At 39.1% G+C, this 19,540-nt stretch overlaps 1 protein-coding gene across 1 annotated transcript in view; it reads left to right on the forward strand.

Annotated features, from left to right (window-relative positions):
- Positions 1 to 16,015, forward strand: part of LOC140941700 (platelet-derived growth factor receptor beta-like) — a 37,538-nt gene extending 21,523 nt beyond the window's left edge. The window contains exons 5-9 of the mRNA XM_073390712.1: positions 10,972 to 11,661; positions 12,770 to 12,984; positions 13,899 to 13,939; positions 14,667 to 14,763; positions 15,544 to 16,015. Of these exons, the coding sequence (XP_073246813.1) occupies positions 10,972 to 11,661; positions 12,770 to 12,984; positions 13,899 to 13,939; positions 14,667 to 14,763; positions 15,544 to 15,736 (1,236 nt within the window). The 3' untranslated portion in view covers positions 15,737 to 16,015. The remainder of the gene's footprint in view (positions 1 to 10,971; positions 11,662 to 12,769; positions 12,985 to 13,898; positions 13,940 to 14,666; positions 14,764 to 15,543) is intronic.
- Positions 16,016 to 19,540: the final 3,525 nt, after the last annotated feature.

Here is a 19,540-nt window from a genome sequence, read left to right on the forward strand (position 1 = left end):
ATATATAAATGTAATTTGTTTAGTTTGTTTAATGTAAACACGTGAAATAATGAGTGTTTCCTTTTGCAGATTGAACTACCTGAGCATTTCGCATGGTAATAACTCTATCGGCCATTACTGCGGTAACTTAACGGGAAAAGTTATTTTCGTTTCACGAGACTATCTGGTGTTAACATTTCACTCAAACGAGAAATTTGATTCTAACAATAGAGGATTTGAAATATTTTTTACGGAAGATGTAAACATGCCTGGTAAGTGAAAGAAACGATAACTGTACTATATCAATACTACAATAGCAAATTATATTAGAGTACAGACACATGGATGACGTCAAGGAAACGTTTTTTCTTTGTTTGTCAAACATGGCGCGCGCTTTTGAAATGTATGGGAGATTATTTCGGAATAAGCAAGTGGAGGACTTAAAAAGGTGGGGCTCGTGTGCCTCTTATTTGTTTGTTTGTTTTTTTTTTTTTTACCACTTTCTCACTCTATCTGTGATCTATAATTGAACGGACGTACGGCAACATGGAATCTATTTGCAGAACGTTGTGAAAAGAAAAGGCACCCTGCGAGTGGTGCCTAATTTTGTCCAACAGATAAAAAAAGAATCTGCTAGCAGGGTGGACAAAAGTTTATGAAAATTAATAATGATCACCAAAGAGAAAATGCTATGATCTTTTATCAAATGGAAATGAGCGGAGATCGGTATGGAAAATTATTGTGTACGCGGAGTTTTCCTGAATTTTCATGTTGGCAAATATCACGGTCGAGGAAAAGCTTTAGAATTATTTTAAAATTGCAACTAAAAAAAAGACCGGTCACATATTGAATATCCTGAGAAAACAGCCGTGATTTCACGACCCCACCATTGGTTTCCCCGAGAAAGGGACGTCTCAGGAAGAAATGCAACGATTCCATATTTATGACGTGTCATTACCCAGATCTGGAATGTTGGCATACGTCATTTCGCGGAAAAAACAGTGAAACCAGTGCTCGCGAAATGTTGGCTGTTTCCTCAGGCTAAGTATTGAATAAGTTATACTTTGACTATGTTTCAGCACCTTGTCCAATAGGATGGACAAGCCTTTATGGTTCTTGCTACAAAGTATCTTCTAACGCACTGGAGTGGAACTCAGCAAAGTCCGCTTGTGAAGCACTGGGATCAAGTCTTGTTATTCTGAACTCACTGGCTGAAATACAAGAGCTCATTAAAAGAATAGAGGGCCAGACGTGGATTGGTTTACAGAGGGATGTCACGGACAGTTCACGCTGGCAATGGGTTGATGGGTCTGGCGCTTTTTATAGCTACTGGTGGAGTGGAGAGCCAAACAATTTCGGAGGCAAAGAAGATTGTGTTGTAATGAACCCTCACATAGGAAAATGGAATGACAGAGAGTGTTGGAAATCTCATTATTACGTTTGTGAAATCAACGGTAACACAACTTTCTATGATATAAAGTACAATCAAAAAGTAAAGTAAATTGTAAATTTGATGTGTAAACAGTACTTCCAATGATTGTACGGTTTATCTAAGATCCCAATGAATCTGGATATTTCTCATAAAGGTAATAAAGGTAGACTTCTTGTATTTTATTATATAGACACGAGTGTTTTACTGAAAAATATACCACTCGTAAAATTCATAAAAACTACATCCGGGACCCGAGTGGTTTATTTTACATAATCTCACACGTGAGTTTATCGATGACGTAATTTCGGTAATTCCCTCCAAAATTTGTAGGCGTCTTGCGTCCTTTGAATTTTATTTTATTTTTCGCGTATTTTCAAAAAATAGACACCGTGGATTGCTTCATTCTACATCTTTTCCACCACAAAATTAGCCCTGTTATCTTTATTGAACGAGGTTAAACTCCCAGCTGCAAAATAATAAAACCTATAACACTTTATAACTCACTTGTGACTGCTAACACACTAACTCGTACTAGAATGACGACCACCGTCACGTTTCCCGCCAAAATGACGCTGGTTTACTCGCGCGCACTACTGAGTATTGAGGAAATCTGGTACTCGTAGTCGTACTCGTCTTAGAATCTAAAGGTCTCTATTTGTCTTTCGCAGGTTGCCCCCAGGACTGGATTCAAATCCTCGGTTCCTGCTACAGAGCCTCTTCTTACGCACTGGATTGGTTCGCGGCAGAATCGGCCTGTAAGGCAATTGAATCTAGTCTTCCTATGGTGACTTCACGTGCTGAACAAGATGCCCTTGGCTCATTTCTAACACAAAGCGCATGGACTGGTCTGCGCAGGAATCCCAGTCACATATTAAGTGGGGTTGGTTTAGTCAGTGGTTCACAAGCTAGTTACTTTCATGAATTACGCAGTCACTTGGATAGTTTGACGGACGAGGGAGATTGTGTAGAGATAAATTCGAAGGGAAAACTGAAAAATAGAGACTGTCGTCATCACCATCGGTACCTTTGCACAATATCGGCAGGTAAGTAACTCCAAGAAAACATCATGTGTTTTTGGAAGGGTTAGAATTTTTTTCCAGATTATGCTCGTGTGTATTGTATAGAGGTGCCAGTTAAGAATCTTAAAAAGGTACCACTCACTTGAAAGAAATGCAATAAAAAGAAGACAGAAAAATTAATACTTGATTGCAAGGTCCATTAATTACAACCGGAGCGACCCACTGATATACTAATCACGACGTTTCCAGATTCATCAAGTAATGTTAGATTCACTGTAAAGTACTTTTCCAGCAAAAATAAATTCAAAATAAATAAATAAAGCTCCCAGTAAAAAGCACTAAAAGGATTTTACTTTGCTTCTCTTTTACACTCTCTCTATTTTAAAAAGGAACTAAGTGCAGAAAACCTTCACTGCGGGATGATGTGCTTGTTTCACCTTCTGATTGTCTTTTACCAACTCACCCACATGGAAAGATTTGCTCTTTTAACTGCGCCCGTGGATATCTCAGGGGTCCTTCATCTGCTCGCTGCGGGATTGGTGGATCATGGAGTGAGGATGCCAACACCATCATTTGTGATGGTTTGTATCTTGATCGTTTAAGTTTCACTTCCCCCCTCAATTGTAGCGTTAAAAATAAGCCATTATTTACAATTTTTTGGATTCCTGTCAATCCAACCCGAAAGCTATTGAACTTCTGCAGATTAGAGCTTCTAAATCAAGGTATTCTTCCAACTAGTAAATGGGACGCCTTATACCAAGTTTGTGCAGCATTTTTTAAATTGTCATCATTATATAAATAATCTTCAGTTTTAAAATAATTATCACTACCGCTACAACCAACACTGCCACCACCATTACCACAATTACCATTATCATCATCGTCATTACCATCATCATTATCATCATCATTAACAACAACAACATCATAGTGATAAGTATTGCTATAATCAGTAGGACCACATCATCGTCATCGTCATTACCTTTTACGTTCATCAAACCCAGGTGCATCGGTTAATGTCAAAGCCAGATTACCCCGTCAAAGAAGAGTTCTGTTCGAGAGCCGTCGTTGTTTGTTTTTATTCAATAGAATGTGAAGAAGCTCTCGGTATGGGAGACGGACAGATCTCCAACGGGCAAGTCATCGCTTCTTCGCAACTGGATGCCGAGCATGCAGCCATCAACGGCAGACTAAAGGCGATAAGATCTTCAAATAAAGTAGGATCGTGGTCACCTTATACCAATAATGTTAAGCAATGGTTGCAGATAGATCTGGGCAGTCAAGAGCGTACCCTTGTAGCAAAGATTGCTACTCAAGGAGACAATGCTAGCAGCACGTGGGTCACACATTACAGATTACAGTACAGCGACAACGGAGATAAGTTCAATGTTTACACAGAGCAAGGACAAGGTAAAGATAAGGTGAGACGCCTCTCCTTCGCCAAAGTGAAAAAAGCAGTAGGGCATTTCTCCACCAACCTTTAAATACGTATATATTTTGCTCGTGTGCACTTTTGTTCAGAGTAAAAATATGTCTGGCAACCCGTTTTCTTTGAGGAATGCAGCAAGAATCGAATATATTGAGTGAATTTAACGCATGTGCGTCCTACCTGGATTTTTCAGGTGTTCGATGGCAACACAGACCCGGATACCATTGTTTCTCATAAACTAAATCCACGCATAAGAGCACGGTACATCCGTTTCCTACCAACCGCTTGGCATAAACACATCTCTATGAGGGTGGAACTCTATGGATGTAAAGGTAATTAATGAACAGATGGCTTTTAATTTAAAACATTTGCTAATTAACTTTAAATCTAACACTTACATGTATGAAGTGGACGCCCCTCCACAACCTCCCCAAAGCAGTTTACTTTTATCTTAGATACATTTTGACGAAACTTGGAGACACACGGTTGCCTAAATGGGTTACGTCATATGAAACTATTGAAGGAGAGAGTTCAATCAATTTCCGAACAGTTTTCATAGTTTTGCCCTGAAATATTTTATTTAAAAAAAACAGAAATTATAACATGATACATGATAAATTGACAAAAGAAGGATCTTTGATCAAACGACTCTACAGAAGACATTTCTCTTTAACATAGGAGGAATTAAGTTAATTTTCTGAACCAAGTTTTAAAAAATGACCCTTTCATGAGTCAATCTGACAAATGATCTTTCCTTAGGGACACCAAATTTTGGCCACTGGTTCCTAGATGATTTAGATAGAGAAAGCAATCTAATTCCGAACAGTTTTTTACAGTTTCACCCTGAACATGCATAAAATAGTAACAAAAAATTACAGGTGACAAATTATAAGATGATGAATGATAAATTACCAAAAAAAAGGATCCACGATCAAGCGACTGTACAGAAGAAATTTCTCCTTAACATTAGGAGAATTCAGTTAATTTTGTGATCCAATTTATAAAAAAAAATCTTTCATGAGTCAATCTAACAAATGATCTTTTCTTAGGGACATCAAATTTTGGCCACTGGTTCCTAGATGGTTCTGATTCAGATGTAAGGTTAGTATAACATATAAATAACCTATTGAAGGAACATGATGATAATGATGACGATGATGATCCTAATAATAATGATCATCATCATCATCAGAATAATAATATTCATGGCCATCATCATCGTTATCGTACGTCAACGCTGTTATCGTAAGTCACTTTGTGCATCAAGGGAGAGTCCCTTCATAATTTGTCGTAGTTTTCAAAAACTTTCAAAGATCTCTTGTGGTATGCTCCTTTTAAGGTTATATTTCATATTTATTTTAACAATCATTGCTCTAATTTTCATTTCGTAGTTTTTTTGGTGCGGTCAACTACACTGAAGGTCGGTGCCTTGGAAGTAAAGCGGCGCATTTTAGTCAAAAAGGCTCCTTTGTCACCGTGCCCAAAATGAACATTACAAACTGCGACTTTACAATTGCTTTTTGGGTTAAAATCGATAGTATTGAGGGACCTTTAATGGCGATTTGGTCTGTGAGTGGAAAACTATTTTACGCAGCAATAAAGAATTCCAGTGTCATCTTGTCGATACATAACACTATAGCAAAAGCAAACTTCGCAATCAGTGACTGGAATCATGTTGCCATTACCTGTGAGGACTCTAAGATCAAGGTGTTTGTAAATGGAACAGAAATTTTAACGAAGGAACAATGGAACGAGTTCTTCTTCTTATCGTCAGACCATCTTGAGACGGAAAATGTGATAGGAAATCATCCAGTCCTGTTCAAGTTGCCATTGGTAAATAAACCTTTTGTTGGGGCACTGATGGACCTTCATGTAATCGAAACTGCCTTGTCTGCAAATCAGATTTCTGACTTGGGCAAAGGTAATCTGTTGTTATTAGGGAGTTTAACCAAATGAGTTTTTAAGTGACACACGTCGACCGGAAGTGAGCCGTTTTCGTTCTTTATACATCTTGACGCTGCCAAAATTGTAATGCCTTGTTGTCTTGCTCTTATTAGGGACTTGACGATTGGACGACGCGACGGCAACCAAAACGTCGCTCCGCTAGGGCGCAAATGATGCTACTCGTGCTACAAATAAACTATATGCCCCCCCAAAAGTCATGTGATTGTCGTAGTGATCTAAAAATGCATACGTGTTACGCTGAAAAAACGGAAGTAACTTTGAGGTGGTCAATACTTGAGCGTCTTGTTAGACGAGATGGCTAAACGGGGCCAATTAAACCAGCTGGAGTGACAACCGTACAGTCGCGAAAGAATCCCCATATTTTGGTGCTCTCATCTTAATTGATCAGAAACAAAAGAATTAAACCGACTCCCTTGTAGCCTACACACAAGTAAATTATACCTGCCAACTCTCACGCCTGCGGGTTGAAAACTTCGATCTCACGCCGGCTCACGCTTGCGGGCCAATTTCTCACGCCTGATTGAAAAATGTGAGTTGTTGCCGTCTTGCTTGACACAATTTCCAAAAATATGTTAACTCAGACCCATGTAAGGAACGAAAACCATGTGTAAAATGAATAAATGACAATACCTTCCTCACGATCTCTGATTTTTGAAGTGAAAAGCACTGGGAGCGAGGTCGCCTTCGGCAGAGTTCGGCAGACTTAGGACGTCTTCGGAAGACTTCGGACTTCTTCGAAAATGATCGTGTCGTCTTCAAAAATCCCAGCACTCCCAGGATAAAAATCTCACGCTCATATCTCAGAAAAAGTTGGCAGGTATAGTAAATAACTAACTGATGACGATATATTTTTGTGAACCTAAGGCACGCCGAAAACTCCAGTTATTAACAAGAAGAAAAGCAAGATAAATGGTTGCGCAGTAAACCTCACATGGAGTCGTGACGCGTGTGCCACTACGAAGAACACCATACGCTTTAGGGTGATAAATCCACAGGGCTTCAGAGCAGAACGCCGGGTACAAGAGCATACTTCAGCGAAGTTATATCATCTATTGACACTTAACTGCGACAAAATCTATCAGATTGAAGTGTCTTCGTGGATTGGCCGACTTCAAAGCGACTGGTCTACTCCTTGGCAAGTTCAAACTAACTCACCTATGATACGGCAGGATAAACAAAACGTCTACTGTAAGTAACGCAAGGGAACAAAACATAGCTTACCTTAACCCAAGCTGACATTCTAAGGGCTTCGTCACGCGTCGTTGCGTGTCTAGGCTACTTCCCCCAGAACAAGTGAGGCTTTATATTCGTTCAGACCCGTAGGTCATGGATGATGCCATTAGATGAGAAACAATCCAGAAAATGCCGGCCGCAAAAACAAATCCTCTGAGATGTACTTATAATTCATCTCTTTATTATTTTGAACAGGGTAAATGGAAGAACAGGTCATTGCCACTATAATGACCGACGTTTAAGTCACGTTCAGGAGAATGAGGAAATTTCTACCTTACTCTACACGCTCGGTCATTATTTTTCAGACGAAGGCCTAACTAACTAGGCATTATCCTATTTATAATCTCCGTCATTTTTTTAATATATAGGGAGACTTTACCTAATGAAGACCCAAAATTTCCGAGAAGGCATTTTTATTATCCTAACTGAGAAAACAGCATGAAATTGCAAGGCTAAAGCATGGTTACTTGATATGAAAAATCATTAAAAACTTCAAAAAATCAAGTCAAATTATGGTGATAATGAAGCCATCTATTTTACAACAGACATTTTGAAGGCCACTTTAGCAGAAAAGACGGGGAAAACAAAACAGATTTTAAAAGAGATATACGCAAAATGTTCAGAATGCAAAAAAAGTACAAAAACAAACTCCCGTAACCGAGACAATAACACCTATCCTCGCATGGATGACGTACATGTAAATTGTATGCATTCCATATCTTTTTACATTAACTTATTTCTGTCTTTCCAGCTAACGATGACGTTACAAAAACTTTGGGGATAGTTCTTGGAATCACTGCTACTCTCGCGGCAGCAATTCTCGTAGGGATCTACCGAAGGAGGCAAAAAAGGGAAGAACGGTATGCTTAAATGACACTGAGAAGTCAAGAGGGTTTACTCCACGCATGTTTACAAAGTTGACACTGACATTGACACTAATGTCATATGCAACAATTTCTTTGAAAAGTAGTTCTCCGAGGAAAAATAATGTTTTTGCTCGAACTCGAAAACCGATTTGTTTGTTGTTTTTTTTTGGCGTGGTGTCTTTTCCGATTCACGGAAGGTCTAAATAAAAATTGGGCCAACTTTTCTGTTCACCATATGTTTTGGTTACAAAACCGGCCAGACAAACTGTTACGTATAAAGTGGCCTTTAAATGATACATTACAATATGTACTACATGGCGTAACCTTAACAGGAAGGCACAGTGTGTTTCGCTTGTTTGTTTTTCTTGTTTTCGCTTTAAATACAGTTAATTTTTCGACAGACGACAGGTACATAGCGTGCCCAGGCTAGAACGAAGACAGACATGCGCACTGGACCCCAGTTTCAACTTTAAGTCAAATTGCACTCAAGGAAATCGAGTGACTTCTATTGCTCCCCATAAAAAAGGAATTTTTGCTCCTTAATGTGTCTAAACATCAGAGGTGGCGGAGCCTTTCGAAACGTGGGGGGCGGGGGGGGGGGGGGCTCATCAAAGGGTCTTTTATACACGGGTTTTCCCCCCTTCATTGACCGACGGCTATACCATGCTGAACAACCCCAATAAGGGCGAAACAGCCGTCCATGGCTGCCACTACCCAAATTTGACTGCCGCCTGGTTAGCTCAGTTAGGAGAACGCCGGTCTGCTGAGCGCGTTTTTCGTTAGCACAGGCAAATCTCTTTGTAATCTTCACAGTGTCTAGTGGGAAGATTGCGATTTGGGACAATACATCAGTAGGCATTTGTTTAGACGGTCCTGATTCATGGTGCTCTTTAGGTAGCAAATCGTCCAGTGAGGGCAGGAAATGTGCGCTTTGAAGTCGCCGAAGTCATAGGTGATGTCAAATACATCCGTAATGGCGATTAAGAACCAAAACGAAGGGGGCTCTCCCCCTCGCCCCCTCCCAAATTTTTTTTAGGGGGGGGGGGGGCTACGGACGACCCTTCTCTGCCGCCTACGCAGTAGGAAAAACCGTTCTTACTACACATTTTCTTCATAGTTTGATCATGTACAAAACGAATTTTTTTACTAATATTGGATGTTTCTTATTTAGATCCAAGAAAGAAATTGTTCATTTTATGTCACTGGAAGTCCCACACGAGCGAGTAACCATCATGGGGGAACTTGGTCGTGGGGCTTTTGGCAAGGTTCACAAAGGTGTGATGAAGGAGGTAACAAACGCAAATATATATTCCGATACCAGTGAAAGAAGTCCAAATGTACATTCCAAGGACAGCCCACGAACATTGAAGGACAATGAAGGACGAATTGTTGCTGTTAAAGTCCTTCTTGGTAAGCTATCCTAAGCCATTTTCGATTAGTGTTCACAAATCATGTTCGACCTGCACGTTGTTAACGTAAATAAAGTTTGTGTAACTTTAGTGTAGTCGAAGTTCACTTCCATGTGGGATCAAGGCTTCCACTTCCAACAATGCAATAAAAATAGCTTAACTTACATATGACAGACGTCTTACTAATACTGAAGCTAAAGTCTAACCTCCATAATCGGCCACCTCTCTACAACAGTCACTATGTTTTGTCCCTATAGGGACAGTCTGTACAATGAATCTTGTCGAAACGTCTCTACAACGGCAACGGCCACTGACGCATAACCCCAACTGCCAAAATAACTTGTTGAAAACGGCCAGTTTTTCCGCCCACTGATGGAAAAGTCACGAATGATCATGGAACTTGATCCGGATGGCGCGTTGACGATTAATCACGGCAATCCTATTTTGATTGTGTTCCATTTATATTGCTGCAGTAAGCATAAATTGTCTGCGATACGTCTAACCAATGCTGCGAACTTTGCTCGTTTTGTCACGTCCACATTTTGATTCAAAACATGATGCCTTCATCATCACTTTCTTTGCAAGGGTAAGCAGTTCACAAACCCTCTCGATATTGTTTTTCTTGACTGATTTTAACTGATATCCTTTTGTTCATTAACTCCCGTTTTTGTTTAGAAAATGCTGGGGAGGAGGAAAAACGACAGTTTCTTCAGGAAATTGACCTCATGAAGGACGTTGGATCGCATCGAAACATTCTTAGCATACTCGGTTTTTGGATTCGGTCAGAGCCCATCATGTTGATCATGGAATATGTTCCTCACGGAGATCTTCTGCAGTGGCTTAGAAACAAAAGACAGCAAATAAAGCTTGTTATTGTACGTATCGTTTTTTTGCCAGTTTTTCCCTAATAGCAAAATTTATATCAGCTTATTTGTTGCCCCGTTACATTTCCTATAACTGTATAGCCTGGAGCATTTCTCAAAATATAACGTAAATTCAAATTTTTTGAACATGTCTTCAATTCCTGTTAACTTAAATTTATGAAGCATAAACCAGAAATATGATAACGACTCTCTGGGTTAAAAAATGATAAATACAAGGGAGAGTAGACACTCTGGCAGAAGGGGCGGACGTATATGCCCTCATCAAAGGTTTTCCTCTAATTTGTTTTAACCTGAATTTACGGTAAAATTCAGGGTGACAACAAAGATGAGGGCCATTTTAAATGAGGACACTAGCTGCAACGCCATTACCCACAATATTTCTATCACCTTGCAGAGCATGTCGCAGTCTATACTGAAAGAGTTTTGTATATCTAAAACATCTAAGGAGAGCCAAAACCACTGGGGAGAAAGAAACACTTCTTCAATTCTAACACGGGAAATGTATGAATTTGCTTTTACATTCTATATCCACAGGTTGACATCGTTTTCTTGGAAAACCGGTAATTTATTTGGTCTGAAATCAGAAAATCTCATTTCTAACGAAAGAAATATCTTAAGCTGTAGCTATGTCGTATGGTCATTCCTTTTTCGTCTGTGTAGAAAATGATCTTTTGACTCTGGTAAAATTGCTTCACCAGTCTTCACTATATAGAATATTAATTTGTAGACCTTAATCATGTTTAAACTACTTGCAGCTTACAAAAAAGAATAATGACCATACTGATGTCTTAGAAAGTCAGAAGAAAAACACGGATGGTCAGGAGATAAAAAGAGGGAAGATCAAAAATGAAAAACAAGGGGAAGATGGCTCCAAGCAACTGCAAGAACTAGCAAATCCGCACAAATCCAAGGAAACTGATGCTGACACCAATATTGAGCGCCTACTTGAAATACTACCTCAGTGTTCAACTTTGGAAAAAGAAGCGACATCGCTGGGGCAGAGCTCGAGAAATATCCCAGAAGTTGCTGCAAGCCTTGTTATGGTAGGAGGCGAAGGACCCACTCATCAGCTCACGAACTATGACGAACCGAAGGGAAGCGATGGAATAACCTTGACTATAGAAACAGAGGATAGGAACAGCGATGCTAATGGAAAGCAAAAGGAAATAGAAAGTTCGGAAAACGAGAAAAGCAAGTCCAAAGGTGATGCCATGAACGTATACGTATCATCTCCAGAAACCAAACCTGGTAAAGAAGAAAACGAAAAGAGAGTGCAGTCATTACCACCGACCTTTAAAGACGACCAGTTTCCTGAATCCCTTGAAAGGACCACAGCGAGGGCCTCTAGAGAGAAAGACGAAGGCACTTGTGACATCGACAATAAAGACCACGTTTTTTCTGCAGATGATATGATGAGTTTTGCGTGGCAGATTGCTAGGGGAATGGTAGGTTAAGTCTTTGCTATGGGAAATGAATCATACGAACAAACACTAACAAATACTTCCGAAAAATAACAATTTTGATTTTTTTGCCTAAGGTCTAATATATATTCGACAGCGACTATACCGTGCAATAGAGGCACCTCTGAAACTATCGCACGTATTCTACAACCTCACATCATAAGCGTTGCACACAAACCGATAACCACTTTACGATGACTATAATTACTAACGTCAAGGACAAAGACAAACCGGAGGACAGACAGGGAGCAGTATAGGAGATAAAATGATACAACTAACAGGCTACTTACACTGGTAAGACCGGCAGAAACCTAAGTACGGGACTGACTGAACACAAACGAGCGACAAGAAATGGTGATGTCAACAATCACATTCCTGAACATCATTTACAGACGAAACATCCAATCGACTTGCATTAAGTACTCTTCATACTACTATCAACGACTGACTTTAGAGGGTTGGTTTACAAACTTAGAGCAAACCCCACTGAATCGTAGTCAACAGTTACCGGCACAGTGCAAACGACTTATTGATGGACTCAAGCAAAACTAGCTACAAGAGAATGACTGTACAACCGACAATTTGACTAACAATAAACGACTGTTAAACTGTGACAATAGACGGATCGAAACGCACCATAATCTTCACAGAGCCTTCGTAGCCAATAACATTACGGCTTAATTGGCAGACAACCAATAACATCGCGACCTTCAACTGACGTGCTACAACTCACTTTGACTCTGATGATGATTGATGACTTCCGCAGAGGTTGTCGAAACGTCAGTCACTGTCAAAAACAGTCCTATTCAGGACTTCGTTCACCCGAACGATAAAGCTCAACCAACTTATGAAATGACCGCTGGGTTCAAACCTTTCACAGCTAAAATAATCTGTTGCCCACAAAAAAGGGTTAAAACTATTCGCCCAAATAACGGCTTCACTTCATTACGTTTTGTCAGAACTGGTAACTATTAATAGTAACTGAAAAAATCTGTCTAAGAAGAAAATAAACAGCTACAAACGAGAAAAGGGATCAGGCAAACGGCTAACAAGTAGATAGAAAAGACTAAGTTTTAAATCATCCTTTTATCAGGAATACTTGGCCAGTAAAGGATTTGTTCATCGCGATCTTGCAGCCCGTAACATATTACTTGGTGAAAACAAAGTGGTGAAGATTTCTGATTTTGGTATGCTACGCCGCACAAGTGAAAGTGAGATATACGAGGTGGCCACCGTTAAGAAACTGCCCATAAAATGGACAGCACCTGATTCATTGGAGACTGGAATTTTTACTTCCAAGAGTGATGTGTAAGTTAAAATTAAACTTTGCAATGTTTCTTAGGGTTAAATTCACCTACAACACAGGTATAAGCACGAGCCACATACCAAGATTTAAACAGAGAAACCCGGCTACTACTGAGTGAATTCTTTCCTACGGGTTGTTCACCAGAGGCACTTTTTGGACATTTTCCATAACAAAAGCTCCTCTAATAGATGTTCCAAAGCATTAAATGACTAACACATACCATTACCAGTTACCATCCCTTTGTTTAAAGGCAGGGGACTGGGTTCGAATTTACTCTAACCAAAAGAAGATTGACATACGTCCTAGCTTCCAGTTTTAGAGCCTCTGTTTAAACCCTTCCTTCCCAGTTACACAATGGCATCAACTGCACGATGGCATCAACTGCACGATGGCATCATTTTACTACTACTGCCAGAATCCTTCAGTGTTTTGCTTTCTTGTGCAAATTAGGACTTTTGTTTTTTAACCTCACGGAGGTTACCAAATGTAAGTATAAAAAAAAACGAAATGAATTCTGGTCTTAGTAACACAAAGACGTTATCGTACAAATGGCCTAGCTATTTACTGTATTTCTCTCCGCCCCCCCATGACTGCCATTTAAGGGGCCACTCTCCACTGAGTAAAACTCTGTGTCACTGCATGTTTCGCTAAGAACCTCGTGATGAATAGAATCATAGTAAGTGGTCAGCAGGCTGTTATTTTGTTCTTACCAAAGATACCCTTCTGAAATGTTAGCATGCAATAAAACTATTGACCTTTCCGGCTACGTTTAGAAAAAAAATACAATTATTGATGTAAGGATTCGCGGACAATCAAGGGTAATTTCTCTCTTCCTCTCATTACAACTTTTTACATTATAATTGTTAAGTTGTTTCACCGATTATTTGTTTTCATCATACTGTACCTTGTTCCTTAGATGGTCCTTTGGAGTTGTTTTGTGGGAAATGGCTACCATGGGTGAGATATATTTAATGCTTTGACTGATGTTAGAACTAGAATGATTGTCCATTGCATTTGTTTGTTTGTTTGACTAATAAATTCTAACATAGTAATTTCGTATCCAGATCTCTTGTCGAGGAAGCCGAAGGCGAGATCTGGTCAAATCCGTACGTCACGTGATCGGCGGTCAGGCGCACTCCCCCACAATCTTAACAGTATGAGTAACCAATGAAATATGTTGATTTATGGTGAAGTCCAGATATAACGCCCACTCTGTTTGGTTGCAAATGTGTGCTTTGTGAGAGTATAAAACACGCAGCTAAAGTGTCGCACCATCTGCGAAAGTTTGTTTTGAAAATTAAAAAGTGATGCATGGGGAATTCAGCGGATTCTTTATCATGAAACAAATAGAGAAGCCTTGACACGGTGCTCTGTTTTGTTGTAAAGTACGCAGGAAACGGCAAGAACACTTAAGAAGTAAGGAGAAATACTCCTTCGTGCGTAAGCTGCTTCCGGCGTGCTTTACAAGAGAACAGAGTACAGTCGAAGCTTTTATATTTTAATCTCTTTTCAGTTGACCTTATCTCGTCTTCGGCTTCGTTGACCAAAGATCTGGGTTCAAGATCACTACCAACGTAGTGAGTCAATCTGTCACGAGCTAAAATAAGTAACAGTTCTTGACAGACGTAATGTTAGTTTAAAAGTTCTTTGAATTCCACAATAACACCTAAATTGAACATTTTAGGGGGCACTCCTTATCCCAGAATCAGCCATGCCCAGTTGTACAATCTCCTTAAGAAAGGGTATCGCATGGAACAACCAAACACTTGCAGTGATGAAATGTAAGTAAACGTATTGTAAATGACTCGCAATTAATACTTGTACCAAACAAGAAACATAATAAGCATCTTTTAAAAACAACATCGTTATGCTATAGGCATGATCATCTTTAAAACGTTCATAACAAAGCCGCGTTCTCGACTACTTCTTTCACTTCATAGGTAAAACGCCAGGGGTAAATTAAAGTACAATACACTTCGATTGACTTTATCTTTAGGAAGGTAACAAGTGACATAAAAAAAAAACAATCATGACTTTTTAGCAGGTACTCATGCGACTTGATTGCGACAAAAATAAATGCAAGTGGCGAATATAGCGCTAACGCAAGTAGATCGATCAAAAAAGAACCAGGCTTATCTCTCCACCAGACGAAGTAGAATCATACCCCAATTGCATTCACGTTTCTTTGACGTCTTGAACGTGAAGAACTACCTGCTAATGTTCCGCTTTAAAATGGATAATTTCATCCCTCCTATACTTCTCACAAGGGAAATTTCGTTTGCTGAAGTAAAAACCAAATCTTAGGTAATCTCACTCGGTAAAACATGGCATTGTAAATAGCTTGAGCCCAGTATTTCGTCTCGTAACTAGGTGAAATGTGGTCATTCAGATGAGTGTACTTATTGAAAAGATTGTTGTTAACAGTGATTGCCTATTGCCTATTGCCAACGATCATCAGAGTTCAAAGTGACTTGCGTATCGTAACTTGACGACAAATTAGGGCATCGTCATAATTGGCAAACTTGAACAAAGCATAATCCACAATATTTTTTTCTCGACAGGTACAAGTTAATGCTGGACTGCTGGAGGGATGATCCGAACGAACGACCCGCATTCTCCGAAATGATACCAACCCTTGAACAAATGATGACAGCTGATACTCCATATTATGATTTTACACTGTTAGATGAGAGCCAAGAATGTTACAATGATCAATGCCCCAGCACCAACGAAACTCTCGACACTCTCTTGTGATGACTACGAAGGGAGTCGACCTGACCTGTCACTCTGTTAACGTAGGGCTAGTTTGCAGATTACTCAGTCTAGAGTTAATTAGGAATAAAGGACACTTTTTATCGCTACTCAGTAGCTTTCAGTTAAATCTACCTAAGCTTCTGACATTATGGAGGCTGTTTAGGGGCGTAGACTGTAGTGACGATCAAGTTAACGATAACAGGTGCTTCACTTCAATGTTATATAGTTTTACCCAAGCCTAAAAGCGAAGCTTCCGTCTGTATACTGATAACAAAGGCAACAAACTTAAAGCCATTACTATATTAATTAAATAACCAACTTTAGTACCCTCCTTAGGGGAGAGGGGTTAAGAGATTTAAGAAAAAACATCCTTTAACATATGTAATTGTAAATCAAGTTCGACCATTGTAGTAGGTCTGGTAATGAATTCTTCCCAAACTGCACCATACAGAGTCTGAGAACTCCCACCGCCACGCCAGGAGCGGGGAAGAGGAGCAAAGGCTAATTTCTACATGAGCATCAATTTTTCAAATCCTCATGTCATGAAAGAAAGTTCCACTCAAGTCTAAGATATTTATTTCATGTAAGGTTAATAAAAACCTTGGTCTTCTACGTAGGATTAAGTATTATTTACCTTATGATGCCCGGTTACTTTTTTATAATAGCTTAGTGCTACCTATTTTTGATTATGCTGATTTAGTCTGGGGTGACAAGGACAATGTCTCACTTATGAAGGAATTGCAAATTCTCCAAAACAAAGCAGCTAAGTTGATATTAGATAGATCACCTCACTCCTCATCCACCGATGCATTGATTGTCTTGAGATGGCTGAATCTTGAAGAACGTAGGAAATGTCATCGATGTATATATGCATACAAGTGTATTAATGGCCAACTTAATCATTCTTTGGACATTGTAAGAAAGAGTGATATACATTCCTACAATACGCGCAATAACGATACTATCAAGCTCCCCAAAATTAAATATAATTGGGGAAAACAACGTTCGCGGTACCACTGTTTCAAAGACTTTAATGAATTAGAGAGAACTGTAAGAAACTCAGCAAGTTTTCCAATTTTTAAGAAGTGTCTTTTTTCTGCTTTTTATAATTGAGTACTTGTAGTGTGTATGTTTTAATTATTTCTGTAACTGGATTTTAGCTTGAATTTTTTTTTTTTTTTTTTTTTTTAATATATATCGATTTTAGCTTAACCTTTTTATATTTTAATTGTATTATATAATATACATCTCGTAATTAGGACCTCTATGTAAACCACTCTTGTGATGGAGCATCCTATTAAAAGATTGTTATTATTATACTCACAAAGACCTTACTTTTAGTACTATACTTAGCCGGTGAATGCTGATTTAGATAACCAGTATCTGCCTGGTGTGTTGATGCTTTTGTAATAATGTCACTCGACTGTTACCAAGGACACCATGTGTAATGAGTGTGTGTGGCCCTAGCAATGGTGAACTCACGCAACAGGACGGGAGAGGAAAGAAGACGGCAAACCTTGTATTGACAAACGTGACGTCACGATAATATTGTTTGAAAAACCTTTCCGCCAAACTTCACCTTCCTTTACACAATCTTTTTGTAAAAGACCAGAAATCATTAACGTTAAGTGAAGATCACGACAAAACATGCAAGTGCAAGTAATAGCCCTGTCACGTTTGTCACACACAAACGTTTTGCCGTCCTCTTCTTTCTACAGTCCCCTTGCGTAAACTCACTAATGTTGGAAGGATCCTACATTGTTGCGCTACGTTTCGGCGATCACGGAACAAAAGAAATGTTAAGAGTTGTTGACTGAAAAGTTTTACCGGTTTCAAAATTTGCACAGCAACTGCCAACAACATGCAACAGGGTGTGCAAACGGACGCAACATGTAACATCCAACTATGTTGCTACCGTTTGCACAGGGCTTTAGAATAAATTGCGAAGGAATTTTTTTTTTTCGGAAGAACATCATTTAAAAGAAAGGTTCCCTTCCAATAGACAATAACTAGCAATTTTGCATCGAGTTAAGTTTTACAAGCATGGCTGCGTCTATATAAGAGTCAGAGGTGGTCATAGATTTGTGTTAAGAGCGCTTCTTCTTAATAGCAACAACGTACCGGTTTAGGACATTTTGATTGTTTACCTTCATCAGCTTCTGAGTGCTCGTTCTTGTGCACATTACAATGAGCCGTACAAGCATACCTGCAAAATACGAGAACGATGAAAAATATGATCTGTAAACCCATCACTGCAATTTCACTTAATCACCCAAAGGATACACAAAATTCTAACAAAATTGAAAGTTTTCAGGTGATATGATTGCCACATTTTGTAAGGGGTACAGATCAAAAACTAACATTTCCAAGGGGTTTAGTGAAAGGATAAACATTAACTTATGAAGGGAATAATCCCAGGAATGATTCTCTGAAAGGCTTAGGAAAAAACACCCCATCAATAGAGGGAAGAGGAGGGGGTGGATGTTAAGTAAAATGGCCCATCATCATCTGATACTAACCTTAACTGAGGCAGTATTTGTTTCCCATAAGTACAGGCCTATATTGACAGTGAATGACTTTATAGTCATTTTGTAATTATTCTACAGTTTGTCAACATTATCTGACTACAAAGACTGCATGTTGTTTATTGCATTCACAGCAAAACTAGTGCTATACATGTAATTTAGAGACAGATAAAACCATAAATTCTCTGTTAAGCCCCTCTCTTAAATAAGCCCTACCTTTTCAGGGGAAGAAAGTAATAAGCCCCCCCTCTTTTTCTTTTTAAAGCCCCCCCCCCCCCCCCTTCCTCCTATCATTCTTCACTAATAATTGATATACTGTATTAAGCAATCATAACAGTAACACTTCAAATGGACTGATCCAGGATGGTTTATTCACGTGTTGGATTAGATTTTGATCCTCGGCTGCTTGATCTCCAGCAATCGTACTTGTGGAATGAGCTTCTACACTTGGCATTCTAGTTCTTTATGGGGAACTGATATTATTATCTTGCTAATATAAATATCCCCCCTTCTCAAATAAGCCCCCTGTCTCTATTAATTTCCTCCCTCAAATGTGCTTGAAATAAATAAGCCTACCCCCCTTCTTGGGGGGGCTTAATAGAGGATTTTTTGTAGTAGACAGATAATGGCTCCATCTAGTTAACTTAACCAACCTAGCTATAAAAAGATAATTTTAAGAAGTTCATGTTAAACATGATAGTGTGCTTTGCTGAAAAAAGCAGGATGTTTAAGACCATATATTGTTATCACATTGATTCATGATTAAATTGAAAGATTATCAACATGCCTTTTTACTTTTTCCATGTACAAAACAGTTATTAACAGCAATTAACAACAAAGTCAAAAGCACCCTGGACAGTACACCTGCATTATATTATAAATTTTATCATCAGATGACATATGAGTTGATCTCTCTGACTGAATTATTTATCCAAAAAATAATAAGGCCTGCATCTGTGCTGAATGTATGTTTTCTTTTGTAATCATGTCCGCGAATAAAGACCAGGGGTAGAGAATGGCCCCTACTGCTCACCAAATCTCCAATTCGTGAAATTTAGGCAAGGGGCTTCTATTAAATTCCTCAAAAACAGGGAGCGGTCTAATTTCTTAAGCTTTCAACATAAAGCAGAATAAATTAACAAAAGATTTCCTAGGTATAAGTTCAATACATGCTATGAAAAGGGCCTTACCCTGAATGAGCACCCAACCTCTAGGCAATAATATCAAACAAGCACCCCTCTCAAATAAGTGCTAAGATGAATGCGACAATCTGCATTTA

Source organism: Porites lutea, chromosome 6, assembly GCF_958299795.1.
Source record: "Porites lutea chromosome 6, jaPorLute2.1, whole genome shotgun sequence".
In the NCBI taxonomy this organism is placed as follows: Eukaryota; Metazoa; Cnidaria; class Anthozoa; order Scleractinia; family Poritidae; genus Porites; species Porites lutea.